The sequence below is a fragment of the Lutra lutra genome, chromosome 12 (genome assembly GCF_902655055.1).
Source record: "Lutra lutra chromosome 12, mLutLut1.2, whole genome shotgun sequence".
NCBI classification, from domain to species: Eukaryota; Metazoa; Chordata; class Mammalia; order Carnivora; family Mustelidae; genus Lutra; species Lutra lutra.
This window is the reverse complement of record NC_062289.1, coordinates 90,833,374-90,850,284: the sequence shown is the minus strand read 5'-3', so window position 1 is coordinate 90,850,284 and position 16,911 is coordinate 90,833,374. Positions and strand designations below refer to the sequence as shown.

The 16,911-nt window shown below is 42.6% G+C and overlaps 1 protein-coding gene across 1 annotated transcript in view; it reads right to left on the bottom strand.

The window, feature by feature from the left end:
* The window catches only part of FBXW8 (F-box and WD repeat domain containing 8), a 127,929-nt gene that overhangs the window by 78,457 nt on the left and 32,561 nt on the right, over nucleotides 1-16,911 (bottom strand). Inside the window, exons 3-4 of the mRNA XM_047697737.1 lie at nucleotides 15,300-15,464; nucleotides 12,453-12,541 (exon numbers count right to left, since the gene is read on the bottom strand). Of these exons, the coding sequence (XP_047553693.1) occupies nucleotides 12,453-12,541; nucleotides 15,300-15,464 (254 nt within the window). The remainder of the gene's footprint in view (nucleotides 1-12,452; nucleotides 12,542-15,299; nucleotides 15,465-16,911) is intronic.

Sequence of the window (16,911 nt, the reverse complement as noted above, 5' to 3'; positions counted from 1 at the left end):
CATCTTACACCCGAAGACACCTCCAGGTTTAAAGTGAGGGGGTGGAAAAGAATTTACCATGCTAATGGACATCAGAAGAAAGCAGGAGTGGCAATCCTTATATCAGATCAATTAGATTTTAAGCCAAAGATTATAATAAGAGATGAGGAAGGACACTATGTCATACTCAAAGGAACTGTCCAACAAGAAGATCTAACAATTTTAAATATCTATGCCCCTAACGTGGGAGCAGCCAACTATATAAACCAATTAATAACAAAATCAAAGAAACACATCGACAAGAATACAATAATAGTAGGGGATTTTAACACTCCCCTCACTGAAATGGACAGATCATCCAAGCAAAAGATCAACAAGGAAATCAAGGCCTTAAATGACACACTGGACCAGATGGATATCACAGATATATTCAGAACATTTCATCCCAAAGCAACAGAATACACATTCTTCTCTAGTGCACATGGAACATTCTCCAGAATAGATCACATTCTTGGTCCTAAATCAAGTCTCAACCGGTATCAAAAGATTGGGATCATTCCCTGCATATTTTCAGACCACAATGCTCTAAAGCTAGAACTCAATAACAAGAGGAAATTTGGAAAGAACCCAAATACATGGAGACTAAACAGCATCCTTCTAAAGAATGAATGGGTCAACCAGGAAATCAAAGAAGAATTGAAAAAATTTATGGAAACAAATGATAATGAAAACACAACAGTTCAGAATCTGTGGGACACAACAAAGGCAGTCCTGAGAGGAAAATATATAGCGATACAAGCCTTTCTCAAGAAACAAGAAAGGTCTCAGGTACACAACCTAACCCTACACCTAAAGGAGCTGGAGAAAGAACAAGAAAGAAACCCTAAACCCAGCAGGAGAAGAGAAATCATAAAGATCAGAGCAGAAATCAATGAAATAGAAACCAAAAAAACAATAGAACAAATCAACGAAACTAGGAGCTGGTTCTTTGAAAGAATTAATAAGATTGATAAACCCCTGGCCAGACTTATCAAAAAGAAAAGAGAGAGGACCCAAATAAATAAAATCATGAATGAAAGAGGAGAGATCACAACGAACACCAAAGAAATACAGACAATTATAAGAACATACTATGAGCAACTCTACGGCAACAAATTTGACAATCTGGAAGAAATGGATGCATTCCTAGAGACATATAAACTACCACAACTGAACCAGGAAGAAATAGAAAGCCTGAACAGACCCATAACCAGTAAGGAGATTGAAACAGTCATCAAAAATCTCCAAACAAACAAAAGCCCAGGGCCAGACGGCTTCCCGGGGGAATTCTACCAAACATTTAAAGAAGAACTAATTCCTATTCTCCTGAAACTGTTCCAAAAAATAGCAACAGAAGGAAAACTTCCAAACTCATTTTATGAGGCCAGCATCACCTTGATCCCAAAACCAGACAAGGATCCCAACAAAAAAGAGAACTACAGACCAATATCCTTGATGAACACAGATGCAAAAATTCTCGCCAAAATACTAGCCAATAGGATTCAACAGTACGTTAAAAGGATTATTCACCACGACCAAGTGGGATTTATTCCAGGGCTGCAAGGCTGGTTCAACATCCGCAAATCAATCAATGTGATACAACACATTAATAAAAGAAAGAACAAGAACCATATGATACTCTCCATAGATGCTGAAAAAGCATTTGACAAAGTACAGCATCCCTTCCTGATCAAAACTCTTCAAAGTGTAGGGATAGACGGCACATACCTCAATATTATCAAAGCCATCTATGAAAAACCCACCGCAAATATCATTCTCAATGGAGAAAAACTGAAAGCTTTTCCGCTAAGGTCAGGAACACGGCAGGGATGTCCGTTATCACCACTGCTATTCAACATAGTACTAGAAGTCCTAGCCTCAGCAATCAGACAACAAAAGGAAATTAAAGGCATCCAAATCGGCAAAGAAGAAGTCAAACTATCACTCTTCGCAGATGATATGATACTCTATGTGGAAAACCCAAAAGACTCCACTCCAAAACTGCTAGAACTTGTACAGGAATTCAGTAAAGTGTCAGGATATAAAATCAATGCACAGAAATCAGTTGCATTTCTCTACACCAACAACAAGACAGAAGAAAGAGAAATTAAGGAGTCAATCCCATTTACAATTGCACCCAAAACTATAAGATACCTAGGAATAAACCTAACCAAAGAGACTAAGAATCTATACTCAGAAAACTATAAAGTACTCATGAAAGAAATTGAGGAAGACACAAAAAAAATGGAAAAATGTTCCATGCTCCTGGATTGGAAGAATAAATATTGTGAAAATGTCTATGCTACCTAAAGCAATCTACACATTTAATGCAATTCCTATCAAAGTACCATCCATTTTTTTCAAAGAAATGGAACAAATAATCCTAAAATTTATATGGAACCAGAAAAGACCTCGAATAGCCAAAGGAATATTGAAAAAGAAAGCCAAAGTTGGTGGCATCACAATTCCGGACTTCAAGCTCTATTACAAAGCTGTCATCATCAAGACAGCATGGTACTGGCACAAAAACAGACACATAGATCAATGGAACAGAATAGAGAGCCCAGAAATGGACCCTCAACTCTATGGTCAACTCATCTTCGACAAAGCAGGAAAGAATGTCCAATGGAACAAAGACAGCCTCTTCAATAAGTGGTGTTGGGAAAATTGGACAGCCACATGCAGAAAAATGAAATTGGATCATTTCCTTACACCACACACGAAAATAGACTCAAAATGGATGAAGGATCTCAATGTGAGAAAGGAATCCATCAAAATCCTCGAGGAGAACACAGGCAGCAACCTCTTTGACGTCAGCCGCAGCAACATCTTCCTAGGAACATCACCAAAGGCAAGGGAAGCAAGGGCAAAAATGAACTTTTGGGATTTTATCAAGATCAAAAGCTTTTGCACAGCAAAGGAAACAGTGAACAAAACCAAAAGACAACTGACAGAATGGGAGAAGATATTTGCAAATGACATATCAGATAAAGGGCTAGTGTCCAAAATCTATAAAGAACTTAGCAAACTCAACACCCAAAGAACAAATAATCCAATCAAGAAATGGGCAGAGGACATGAACAGACATTTCTGCAAAGAAGACATCCAGATGGCCAACAGACACATGAAAAAGTGCTCCATATCACTCGGCATCAGGGAAATACAAATCAAAACCACCATGAGATATCACCTCACACCAGTCAGAATGGCTAAAATTAACAAGTCAGGAAATGACAGATGCTGGCGAGGATGCGGAGAAAGGGGAACCCTCCTACACTGTTGGTGGGAATGCAAGCTGGTGCAACCACTCTGGAAAACAGCATGGAGGTTCCTCAAAATGTTGAAAATAGAACTACCCTATGACCCTGCAATTGCACTGCTGGGTATTTACCCTAAAGATACAAACATAGTGATCCGAAGGGGCACATGCACCCGAATGTTTATAGCAGCAATGTCTACAATAGCCAAACTATGGAAAGAACCTAGATGTCCATCTACAGACGAATGGATAAAGAAGATGTGGTATATATACACAATGGAATACTATGCAGCCATCAAAAGAAATGAAATCTTGCCATTTGCGACGACGTGGATGGAACTAGAGGGTATCATGCTTAGTGAAATAAGTCAATCGGAGAAAGACAACTATCATATGATCTCCCTGATATGAGGGAGAGGAGATGCAACATGGGGGGTCGAGGGGGTAGGAGAAGAGTAAATGAAACAAGATGGGATTGGGAGGGAGACAAAGCATAAGTGACTCTTAATCTCACAAAACAAACTGAGTGTTGATGGGGGGAGGGGGTTGGGAGAGGGGGTGGGGTTATGGATATCGGGGAGGGTATGTGCTATGGTGAGTGTTGTGAAGTGTGTAAACCTGGCGATTCGCAGACCTGTACCCCTGGGGATAAAAATATATGTTTATAAAGCTGTAAAAAAAAAAAAAAAAAAAAAAAAAAGAAAGAAAGGATGAATCCCCAAGTTTTGTAGCAACATGGACGGGACTGGAAGAGATTATGCTGAGTGAAATAAGTCAAGCAGAGAGAGTCAATTATCATATGGTTTCACTTATTTGTGGAGCATAACAAATAGCATGGAGGACAAGGGAAGATGGAGAGGAGAAGGGAGTTGAGGGAAATTGGAAGGGGAGGTGAACCATGAGAGACTATGGACTCTGAAAAACGATCTGAGAATTTTGAAGGGGTGGGGGGTGGGAGGTTGGGGGCACCAGGTGGAGGGTATTGTAGAGGGCACGGATTGCATGGAGCACTGGGTGTGGTGCAAAAATAATGAACACTGTTATGCTGAAAAAAAAAAAAAATTAATAAAAAAAAATAAAAAAAAAAAAAGGTTAAATGACTTACCCAAGGTCACAAAAAAACATTTTAGTGGCACAGCTGGGATCAAAAGAGGTCACCAGGCTTTCCTCAAACTGCTCCTTAGCCAGTAAGCAAGGCCACCTCCTCAGATGACAGTGTCTTCAAACAAATATGGCTTTTAAGGACCATCCCCATTGAAGTGCAATATAAGGAATTTATCGTTTTTAATACTGTGACTCAGGCTTGCAGGACACAGCCGGTGAACCTAGCCCATCAATCCTACCACTATCTCTAACTAGAAGGCAAGAAGTCAACAAAAAAGGCTCATTATGCTGGCAAGGAGTGTGACGCCGGGCGGATGCAAGGGTGCCTCCCACACACGCTTCACAGGTGACATGGGAGGATATACAGAAAGGCTGATACAAACTTCAGCCTCTACAGAGCCATATTCATACAACCATCCCCAAACAAAATCACAATTCTATTCTGACCAAGTACTGACAGCAGCCGAAAGGAGCCTTGTCATGAGGCCTCAGGCCAGGACTAGCAAATGGTCTGTGTGTCAAATCCAGTACATCGACTGAGGCTGCCTGCAGCCCTGTGTTGAGAAGGATTCTGAAGCTGAATCCAGCAGCGTACCAGAAAAGTAAATGCTGTGAACTATTAACGCCTGCCCTTGGTTTGGGACTGAGGAGTGGCAGAATGTAAGCAGGTTATTTGCATCCTTGCCCCATAAAACTCTACCTGGCCAGCTCCTCGTCATCCTTCCAGACTCAGCTGAGAAGTCACTTTCAGGAGAACCCGGCCTGACTGAGCCTGTTCTGGGTCCCCTTCCCTAGAGTCTTACGGTGGACGCCTTGCTCCCCCCATCCTAGCGTCTCCCGTGTTATTCAGTCACTGCTGGGGCTTGAACCCCTTGCTGCCTGGGAGCAAGGTGGGGGTCTGCAGCATTTGTCTGTGCTCAATAAGTGTTCAATGAATGAATCTACCAGCTTAAATTCAGAGGACAAAACTGGTTTCAAGCCTACCAAGCAATTAGGCAGAAGTCCCCCAAAATGCAGCACCCCACATTTCAAGAAACATTTTTGCCCTCACCATGTAGAGGCTTTAAGAACTATTTGCATGCTCCATACTTTATTTAGTAATAACCAAAGAATACAAATCAATGAAATCAAGAGTATTTACTGTTTTCTATGAAACATGACTGCGTAGTATTATGCAATTAACAAAATGAAGTCAATCCCACAGTGCAGTCTTTCCGCAGAAAAGCTCTACTACAGACATCAAGTGCAGCTTAAGACGCAGCGATTGAAAAATAATGAACATCTTAATGGACCTTACGAGATACATGCACTACACACTTAAAACTGTTTTCCATACATCTTGGTTAATCACAATCAATAGAGTCAGAGTCAATGATGGTTATGCAGAGTTATTGTAGCTGTGGCCCTTCCCATTATTCCTTGGAGAACCAGAGATGGATAAATGCAGTCATGAGTTCACCAGTATTTATTAAGGGTATTCTGGAGCTCCTTCATTAAGGGTATAATAAATGTAATGCTCTCCTCCAGGCTCTTATCAATACCTTACCTCAGACTTATTTACCAGAAGAGCATGTACACCTCATGGCAGAAAATAAATTTTAAAAGTATTTTTAAAAAGAGGTCCCTAATGGGTAATGATCAAATTCCTTATGGCAAACAGTCCAATGTCATAACAAGCAGCAGTACAAAATCTATATAAACCAAGGCTGAAAGAAAAATCATCAAGAGAAAAAGTTCTTAAGGAAAAAGATAGAAAGCATGTCCTTCCTGAGGTGACATCTGTCTAACACAACTTTACCACCTGTCTCTATTTACAAAGCATGTTATCTTAAGAGTCTCAAAAGCAAGCCACAGGTATTACCCATTTTTATACACTCACCTGAAACTAGCCAACTATTAAACCCCGTCCTTGCCATCTTTAGCTCCTGGGTAGATTTTGAAATTTGGGGCAAATATACACAATTTCAGAGCAAAGTCATATTGTGGCATGGTACATGGTCAATGAAAAGGCACATTTTTAATTACTGGGAAAAAGTGGTGAAAAAATAGCTAAAAGCATGGTATTTCAAGTTACTTTAGATGCAGGAACCATGATTTTCCTACAGTTCTTAATCACAAATGAGAAAATTCCACTGGAAGTGCCAAGCGAACCAGAGATTTAGACATGAGATTTTATGTACATATAAGCCGGGAACTCAAAGTTTTGCTTCCAGCCTACAGAAGCCTGGGTTGTGTGGACAGACAAAGCTAACAAAGAGAAAAGCCAGAACTACAGCCAGAAGTCACTTGGCTGCTAGAGGGAGGCACCAGCACTCCTTTCACCTGTCTACTTGGGCATAACTGCCTCAAAGGGAACAGAGCTGGATGAAATGCAGGAGACCAAATGGGAAAATCATATTCTAAGGGAGATAAGAGAGTTGATATTTTGCACCATTAAATGATAATTTTCCTTCCAACCATTTCTGGCAGAGGAGAAACACTGGTACACGGTCACTGTTCCTTCCAGTAAAAGTGGAAACCAGACCCTAAAAAGGCAACATCACAGCAGCAGAAACCGAAGTAGAAACATTTAGGAGTGCTGAGAAAAACCTTGATGCAAAGAGGGTGCCTGTTATTTTTTAAATCAAAAGGGGGAGGAAAAGGTCCTCTAATGTGACTAGAGAAGTATGCTCTCTTATGCAGACTGAAATACTTTAGACTTACGAATCTCAAGTAAGGAGGGAGTTTATTGCAAAATACCACCATACTCCTGGGCATCTGATAAAAGCTTCTGGTGAGCTAATAGCTTAATGGTTAGCAGAGCTGGCACAAGGCCTCCAGTGAGCCCAGCTTGACCTTCTCCTGGAAGCTTTACCTGAGACACTCTCCCCTTCACTAGGTGGCAGTAAAGCAAATCTACTTCTGGTGGATCATAGCTAGACCTACAGCTCAGGTTTAGAATGTGGCCTTTCTGAACTCATGATGTCATCTGTTTTCAACGCTCTTAACTTCCACAGTGCAACTGGGGACAAGAAGAACAGTCGCCGCATCACAAAACAGGACAGGCATGTTTGCATGTGCTCATCTCTTCTGTTCTTGTAATGAGAAACATAATTTGAGAAACATTTCAAAATTCTCAGAGCTGTCATCACCCGAACAAACAAAAACAAAAACCATACTTCCTAATCACTTATTATCAACTAACTTTCCAGATAATCTCTCTTCTAAATACACGGAAAAGCATACACCCACCCTCACTGTGTTTCAGGAGGGTTACCCCATCACAGAGAAAATGCAGCTAGAGGCTGAACGCTGAGACAGACAGGGGGTTTCCAGCATGGACATCGGTGGCTTCTGAACACAAATTTTTCTCCGGTTAAAGAAATGAGAAATTTTGGCTGAAACAAAAAGTAAAGGTTGTGCCTGAATTACTCTGTCACGGTTGCAGGAACTTCTTATCTACCCAGCAAAGAGAGCAACTGTGTTTTCTGGAATTTTGCACAGCACTGCTAAGTGGCCAAGTGAAACCACAGAAAGGCAAGAAGGCCCACAGGAGGAGCCTGGGCAGATTAAAGACGCAGTAAAGAGTCCCAGAAAGTGCACGGTCTCAGGAGTGTGAGGAGTTTTCATTCTGTACACACTTTCCTCAAAGTCTGAGTTCTGGGTCCAGTGTAAGGCTCTGAAGGTACAGAGATGCTCAATGCACCACCTGCATCACTTAAGAAGGATACAGTTAACAAGACCCAACACTGCCAACACGTGGAAGGCGATGGGCCAAGAAAAGCTACCAGTTTGCAAGCCCTGGTGATCCGAGAGACAGTGTAGCTTGGTGGAAGGCCTGGGATAGAAACCAGACTATAGGAGGTTAAGACATGAATGTGTCCCCTCTTATTTATCGCACTGACAGAAGGGAGGGAGGCAGAGTCAGGAGAGCAGGCTTGCGGGATGGTTTGGAGACTTCACACCAAAGTCAGACTGGAAGGAGGCTGAGAGTTATGAGGGCTTTTTAAAAATAATTTCTTAATCTGGAAAATATGAAAATTCATTCCCCTAAATCCAGTAATTCCACTAATGGGACTCTAGCCTAGAAAAATAATCACACTAAGTGATATAGAAAGATGTAGGACTCTTTATTCTACACATTTATATGCAATTTAAAGTTTCTATAGTTAGCACGTGTTTTTTAAAATATTTTTTTTTAATTTATGAGAGAGCAAGCAAGAGAGCCCATGAGCAAGGGGAGAGGGATAGGGAGAAGCAGACTCCCTGCAGAGCAGGGAGCCACACATGGGGCTCTATCCCAGGAGCCTGAGATCATGACCTGGGCTGAAGGCAGATGCTTAACTGACTGAGCCACGCAGGGACCCCAATAAGCCTGTGATTTATAATTTTTCAAGAAGACTGGCAGTACTAAAAAGGGGGGAAATTTGAAAACCCCTACATAAAATATACACGTTAATAACAAGACACGGGAAATGACTTTAATGTCCAATACTAGAAGAATGATAAAAAAAAAAAATTAAGATACATTGTAGGACTTTTTGTAACAAATCAAAGAAAATAATGAAAAGCATGTAATAACACAAAAAAAACTTCACCAGTTTAGTGAGGAATAAAGGCCAAAATAGAAGGTAGGTTAGGCTTATGTAAAAATGTGCATAAAACAATGAGCAAATAACTTGTGTACACAAAAACCATAACAAGAGCCATGTTAGCATGCTGGGATTTAGGTGGCTTTTTCCTCTTCACTGCTTTCTAATGGTTTTGTAAGAACATGGTTTTACTACCACTTTTTCGTTTTTTTAACAGAAGAGAATGACAGGTGCCGCAAAAGAAAACCCAAAATGAAGCTGTCATAGATGAGCTGTCGGAGAAGCAAACAAGGGCTCCAGAAGGCAGCCCTACCCGCTGGTTTTCCATGTGGACATTGCAGAAGAACAGTGGAGTGGTGCAGTGCACGCACGCCTGACCCTCCCGGCTCGTCAGACCTCCAAGCCTCAGGCAGCCATGTAAAAGGAAGGTTTTAGAACAGTTAACCTCTACGGTTTCTTCCAGGTTCTAGATGACATGATTCTAAGTGGAAAGGACAAAGAAATCAAGGACCAGACAAATTAGGGATTTCCTCAGATTTCCACATAACACTCAGTATCCAGGTCGGAGGGGGTTCTGCATATCAAATTATAATGTTTCCTTCAGACAAAACAATGTACAACTACCATGGGGCACTGCATATAACACACTACCTCTAGCTTTAAAAAGAAAAAGATGCTTATGAATTAACAGCAAGAAAATACATGGTTGTGAAGTTAATTATTTCAAAGTAAAGCCACAACAGAAAACAAAAATGTTAATTAAGGCAAAGCTACACTATAAGCTACAGTCACTTCTCCAGGAGTTAGGAAACAGGCAGATGCTGGGGTGGGGTTAATAGGCCAGGGGGCTGTGGACACCCCTGGGAGGAGACAAGATTGGAGTTGGACCTTACAGGAGGAGGACTGGGTTTCTTTTTGGGGTGATGAAAATGTTCTGGGTTTAGACAGTGGTAGATAGATACACACAGCCTAGTGAATATACTAAAAATTACAGACTTTGTCAGTTTGAAAGGGTATTTTATGGTATAGGAATTATATCTCAATTAAAAGAGAGAGAGAGAGATGTGGCCAGAGGCAATCAGAGACTGTGGGAAAAGTCAAGGGTACCAGAGACGAGTAATCAGGAAAAAGTTCAATCGGAAACAAATTTCAAAGGGCTTGGAACATAAGGAAAAGGTAACTGGAAGTTACCATCCAGAAGACCATAAGGGAAACAGAAGACTCATGGGAAAAAGAACAAAAAACCAAAAGTTCTGACAATAATATCTGCTTCCTCTGCTGGAAGACAAGCCTAGGGCAAGAGGCATCATCCAGGTCCTGCTCAGCTGAGGAGTACGCTGGGTCTCGGGTACACTGGAGTGCATCAGTGTTTGAAGGTTACTCTGGTTTGAGTGAAAAGAAAAGTAAGGCAGACCCAAGACAGGGTCAACTGCGAGGCTCATTAAGTAATAAAAATTCCTCTAGGCAACTCCAAACCAGGAACTTTTTACACAAAGGTGTGAAAAGATGGGAAAAAGCAAGGGATTCTGCAGTAGCCTTTGCTGCCAATTACAGGAAGTAAACCTAACAGGTTTCAATGCAAAGAGGTTACACAGTTTAGTTCTAGGCACATAAAACTTAAGCCCCTGAACAAATTCTGCCTATGTTCCAAGGGGAAAAAAGGAAATGAAGAAGGAAAAGCAGAAAAACACAAGCTGAGTAGATGGGCGAGAGAGGGTGGAATGACCAGGGTCTCTGCAAGCAGCTCCTTGGAGATGCAGAGCTGCAGAAAGCCGGGTGAATGCAACATTGATTGGGAATGAGGTAACCACAAACACCACTGTCTCAAATGAAAAGGGATTCGAGATCTGACCCAGAAAACAAGCACCGTAACCACCAGATAAAATTTTAATGATAAACACAAGATGCTCTACACACAAGCAAGACTGAAGTACCCGATGCTAGGCCATAAACATAAGGTTCTCTTAGAAAGAGGAGCCGGGAGGAGCCTCTCTGACCCACAGATCACGTTTCATCTTATCGATCCACGAAACTCTGCCATTGCTTTGTGTTGTGCTGGCATAATCTGTGATGTTGAGCAGACCTCAGGGGAATGGGGAGGCAGGAAAAGAAGGGCTGGCATCTGGAGTCGTGGCCAGCCGGCCTTTGTGAGGGACACGTCCAGATAAACTCCTACTTTGCTTTGGAGATTAAAGTCTCCTTTATCTCTAATTTCCTTTCGGACTCTTAGTCCAATCTCAGCATTCTGTCCTCAAAGGCCTCCTGACACACTGGGAGACCCCTGTAAGCTAGAAGGACAGAAGTCCTTTCCCAGTTACTATGGAGCCTTACAATCTATAGGCACAAAGGACCTTACGTAGCATGAGCTCTGAGGCCCACTTTTCTGCTATGAGAGACAAAAGCCTAAAGCCGCACTGATACCTGAATGGACAGAATTCCAGAGTTCAGGTCCATTCATCTTTCCAAAAACAGTGGTTCTATAGCACTCCCAAGAAGGCATCCACCTCTACATCACGGCAGCAAAAGAAAAGCTAAGGGAAAGCGTTCTTTCCGGGCATGTCTAGTTTCAAGCAAAAATACTTTTTCTAGGTATAGTAGATCACAAAACAATCTGTTTGGAGTTTTTAACTCCAATGGTGCCTCTTAAGCAAAGAGTCTTCTTTAAAGAAAAAGACTCACCTACTACACCAAGCTGTTCAGGCCAAGATTTGTTTTTGGTCCTCCAGACAGGAACCTCTCCTGGGGGGGCTCACTCCAAAGCCAATTCAGACTCAGGGCTTTAAATGTTATGGTCTCTACTCAGGGCATTAAATATATAGTGTGGGGCTGTAGTTCAAAGACCACTTCTCAATCCAAAGATCAAACTGGTCTTCTCACTGTACATTAAAAAACACCTTTTTGCATCTGTTAGTAAAATAGGAAGAATTCATGAAAGGGGTTTTTGGGACAGTAGCCACAGGAATTTACAGAAGCTAAAATTAAATTTCTTGGTGATGAAGACCACTAAAAAGCTTACTTCAGGACAAGTAGCAAACAGGTGCTGTGTGGGGAAGGAATGCTGATGGGGAAGGAGTATCACATGTGGCCACAGCCCTTTCTCATAACAGCTTCAGAACAAGAGAGTAAGAACAGGCTCCGTTTGTGCCAACATGTAGTATTCTTGCTTGACTTTTTTATGTCTTCATAAAATACAGACTGTTTGCCTTAATGAAAATCTAACCTAACATGCCACAAGAGTGATTTAAAAGCTAGGAAAGACATATTGAGACAAATGGATTATAGCTCTACACTCTACACCATTCGCTTCCCACCACTAACATCAGACTCCTGAACGCTGGACAACAGAATCGTGGAGATTTTCCATCAAACCCGGGCTATCATGGGAAGGTATGTGCTCTCAGGGGACGAGAACGTCACCGGGACTCAGAGGGTGGCCCATGAAAAATGAAAGACCTTAAGATGAAGAGTTAATCATTAAGTGAAAAATTGCGTTCGCTTACCCGGCAATGACAACGCCGTCATGGGAATGCACGTCACACAAAACCGCGTCAGGAATGTGTTCCAGTTCGCTCACGGCACCTTTGCGATTCTGTGTAAGGAGAAGGGAGATGCAGTTTGTACTGTTCTTGGGATCCCCGGAAGCTGGCATTTCACTTCCAGCTACATTTGACGCCTATTTCTTAGCACTTGATTGTGCTCAAAGTTGCTGGGGTGTTCCAAAGGACAAAGGTGACAACTAATAAGATCAGGTGTTAGCATTTACGGGTTACCGCACATGTGAGAAGCACTGAAGAGGAGGACGGGGGCATGGGACATGCAAGTCGCTGCTCCTGGGCTTGAGGGGGTTACAGGGTATAAAGGTAGTGTGTGAGCTACCTTTAGTGTGCACAACTACGATGCACAGTAGGTGGGCAGTGGCAAGTATCTGAAGAAATGCATCACGTGTATTTAGAAAGTTCAGTTCAGAGGACGGAAGGCATTTAATGGCATTTTACCTGTCAGCAGCCCTTATGAACACTTGGGGGATAAAATGAGCAAGGACATACAAAGATAAAATCAGGATGGGGAAAATAAAGACTGCAAGGTCAGAGGTTCATGGAAACGGTAGTTTTTTTTTTAGATTATTCATTTGAGAGACAGATAGACACAACACAAGCTGGGGGTAAGGGAGAGCACACTCCCCACTGAGCTGACATTTAACCAGCTGAGCCACCCAGGCACCCCGGAAACAGTACTTTTGAAGGGAACCCAAAAACCCCATGATGAGTGTTGTGACTGAGGGGACCAGGTGGCAGGCCAAGAGACACAAGAGACAGATATATTTCCCACTCTATGTCCCTTTGTGGGTTTGGAATCATTTGTACAAAGCTCATTACGTGGGACGTGGGCCATGCTGTGCAGAAGGAGTGTTCGTCCCCCTCACCACAACCCGACGCTGGCCATACACAGCAGAAAATGGGAGCACCCGAAGGGAAAACAACTTGCTTTAACACTACTTTTCATGTTTTTTCATGCTTTCTTTCTAGAATCCCAGTAAGAATTCCATCATTACAGTTAGCGTATGGTTCGTCATTCCGCACTTCACTCATGGAGTCCTCACTGGTAACAGGACCAGGAAATGGGCCGAGATGCTGCGAAGAGTCTGATTCTAGTTCACTGAATTGGCAATCATTTATGGAGTGCTCACTAAACAAACGGCTGTGTGCTTGTCAGAAGAAAAAACGAGACGTTTTGTTCACCTGCACGTAACCTGCCACAGTTATGAAGGGCCAGAGGTTTGCAGGTGGGTCTCTGAACACCTTCCCTGCTGCCACCTCCAGCCGATGAGAAGGAAGCAGCTGCCTCCCTCTGTGGCCTACTCTATCACCAAAGAGGAAGGAGAAACTCAGCTGTGGTGCTCCTCAGGGTCTGACACCTCTGAATTTGTCACTTTAGCTCCCAGGAACACAAGTCAGAAGTATCCCTCCTTTCCAGAGGCAAAGGCCCCAGTGAATGCCCAACTCGCCAGCTCTCCTTAAATTCCAGCTCCTGCTACAGGGCTGGACCCGGCTTGTCTAAATAGTGCCATCAAACCTTCATGGCTGCCTCTCACTGAGGTGTCTCATGTTGGCCCAACCACACAGGCAAGAGCACTGGCAGCCTCCACAGGAGTTCATGACCTGGAGAGCACACAACTGTGGGGCCCGGGCGCTTCTTATTTAGTGGTGGGGTCTTAAAGCTCTATGAAAGGATGGCTATGCTAGCTCTCCTGAGAAAGGTAGTTCTCAGCCAGGGCAGATTTTGCCTCCCAGGGGATGCACGACATGTTGGAAGACATTTGCGGTTGTCACGACTGGAGGGAGGTAGAGAATGCTACTGGCATCCACTACGCAGACGTTAGGGAAGCTGCTCAACATCCTGCCACACACAGGACAGTCCTCACCAAATGTCACTGGGGTCACGTGCTGGGGTCGAGAAACCCTGAATTCAAGAAACACTGCTCTTACTAACTCTGCTAGAAACTGTGTAAGTTTGCCCAGATCGAGAGTATCCGTCACTAATCAGGTTATGAGGTGACCAGGGACAGACAGGCACACAGGCAATCTGTCACCATCAGTAATGAGCAAAAGCTTGTTGATCTCAAAGTCTATTAGGATTGACCTTTCCAGGGGCGGGGAGAGTATGTATGGTTCTACTCTTTCCATATAAGGGACTATCTAGCTACCAGGAGGGAAGAAGCAGCACCACTGCACGGTCGTCCTGTCATGCCTCAGATCAGCTTTATGTAATGCTGTTCTTGACAGTTATTTCCCATAGAAACATTCCACTGCACAAATTCTTAGCTGTGATCTAATATTTCTGTAGAGATTCTGAAGTGATTAATGCTATGGAAGCAAGCCAGTGGGTTATGTGAGGGGAGAGAAGACAGTACTTAGAGACGTTTAAAACCTCCCTCTTAAAGAGTTACTGGAAATAGCATTTTCAGCTCCTCTTTTGTATTCAGGTGGGGGTCCGTTTCTTGGTCCATCAGTGTTGGCCGAGACGAAAGGAGGCTGAGCACTGAGCACTAGTCCGGAGACCCTAACCATCAGAGGGGAGGTGACGGACACCCCAATCTCACCCCTCCTCTCCTAGAGAATAGGATATTCCCAAAGCATGTGGCTGAAAGTGGGGGCAGATACTCTAACGGTGAACAAAATGGGCAACAAATCACCACAGCTGACAGGACTCTCACCACACTCCCCTCTTTGCTTTTGGCAGTTAACCTCAGGCTGTAATTGGAGGGGCTCCGGATTTAAGACAGGGCCTGGATTCCTGTGTCCTTGTAGGCTGTTCTTCTACAGGTAAGGATATTGGCTACTGCCTACCTTCCAGTTGGTTCTTAACATGTGTTCCTTGGCTCTGCACTCCTGGAAGATGAGCTTCCAGCAGGAATAATCAGAGATGCTGCTCTCGGGAAGGTGCCCTTCCTGCTGGCACAGCCTGTACCAGAGCACTTCGTCTTCTGCAATCACCTTCCACGTCTTGCTCACCTAAAACAGAAGTGACACAAATGTCAAATTCTGCAATTAGAGAAGCCCCTTGTCATCCAAAAATCAATCAACACCTTTATTATTGCCCTGAGTTTATGGCAGTATAAAATGTCTCATTAACAAAACACTCTGAGGTGAAAAAAAATACAAGCAAATGTTTCCAGTTTTATTTTTCAAGATTTCAAAACTGTTGTTCTACCATTTCATATCACATTTTAGATGACTTGTTGAATTATTATATAACATGTAAGAAAAAAATACAAATACATAAAATGCAAAAAATACAAATTGCAACATAGCTATACAATCATACACGGGTTTTCAGACCAGAAACTCTTTACTTTTTACCAAAGGCACTTGTGTTTCTTTATACACTTGGAGACTGATGACTTCTGAAATAAAAGGCTGTAACAAAATAAATATCCATAATGCAATATTTCTGGTCATATGAGAAAATTAAACTTATATTACACACAAAAACTTAGACTTTAAATGTATAGATTTTTTTAAAAATTTAACAGAAAACTCAAGCTGTTCACCAGGACTGTAAGATCTGATATACAGAAAATAATGTATCTGGACAGAATTTCAAATCCCAACAGTGTGCAGAGGAAATGGCCATTTCCACTATTAGTATTTTGTCCTCCAAGCCTGACTCTGGGGGATGATGGATTTACTTCCACACAGGAAAATGAACAAAGTTGGCTAGAGTGCAAAAGATGGACTCTCCTGGCAATAGGAGAAAATGATCCAGCAGGTCAACATGATCCTGGGTCTGCAGCACATTCTGGGAATGGAGGATTGCATGCCCAACACTTGCTGCCCATTTAAAGATTAAGACTTATTCCTAATAAAGTGAGAGTCGTGACCACTGGTTTACAGTAATCTGCACTCCTTAACACTCCCTTGGGGCCACTTCAAGACACTGAATACAGACAAGAAAAGGGAACATGAGGCAAAGTAGGCGACAGTGCACACAGCATGTGCACAGCAGACTCTCATTACACCAGGGTTCCTCGTTTGATGAAGTACTGATAGGTAGTTAACTTTCAGGATGGCAGAGCAAAGATCTCCAAAAATCTGCTCCTACATACAAGCAATAAGAATACAGCCAAAAATTGTCAAAAATCAACTTTTTCAGAACTCTGGCAATTAACTAAAGGCTTTCGACATTTTGAGGAGCATTTATTTAAGAAAAATGGCCATATCTTGGTAAGAACAACCTTCATGTTGTTTTAACTTGCACTAATCCCATCCTCCTCCTCCAGGACCACAGGTAACTCCATGGTAGCCTTGAAAACCAATAGCTTTACAACTATGGTAGCTATAAAAACCAATAGCCTAATAGCCACCAAAAGGGCCAGATGGCTTTATAGGTCCCTACATGTGGTATCCCCAGAGAACTGTCATTATTTGACCTGACAGCTTGCTGGAAAGCTCTGTTCTA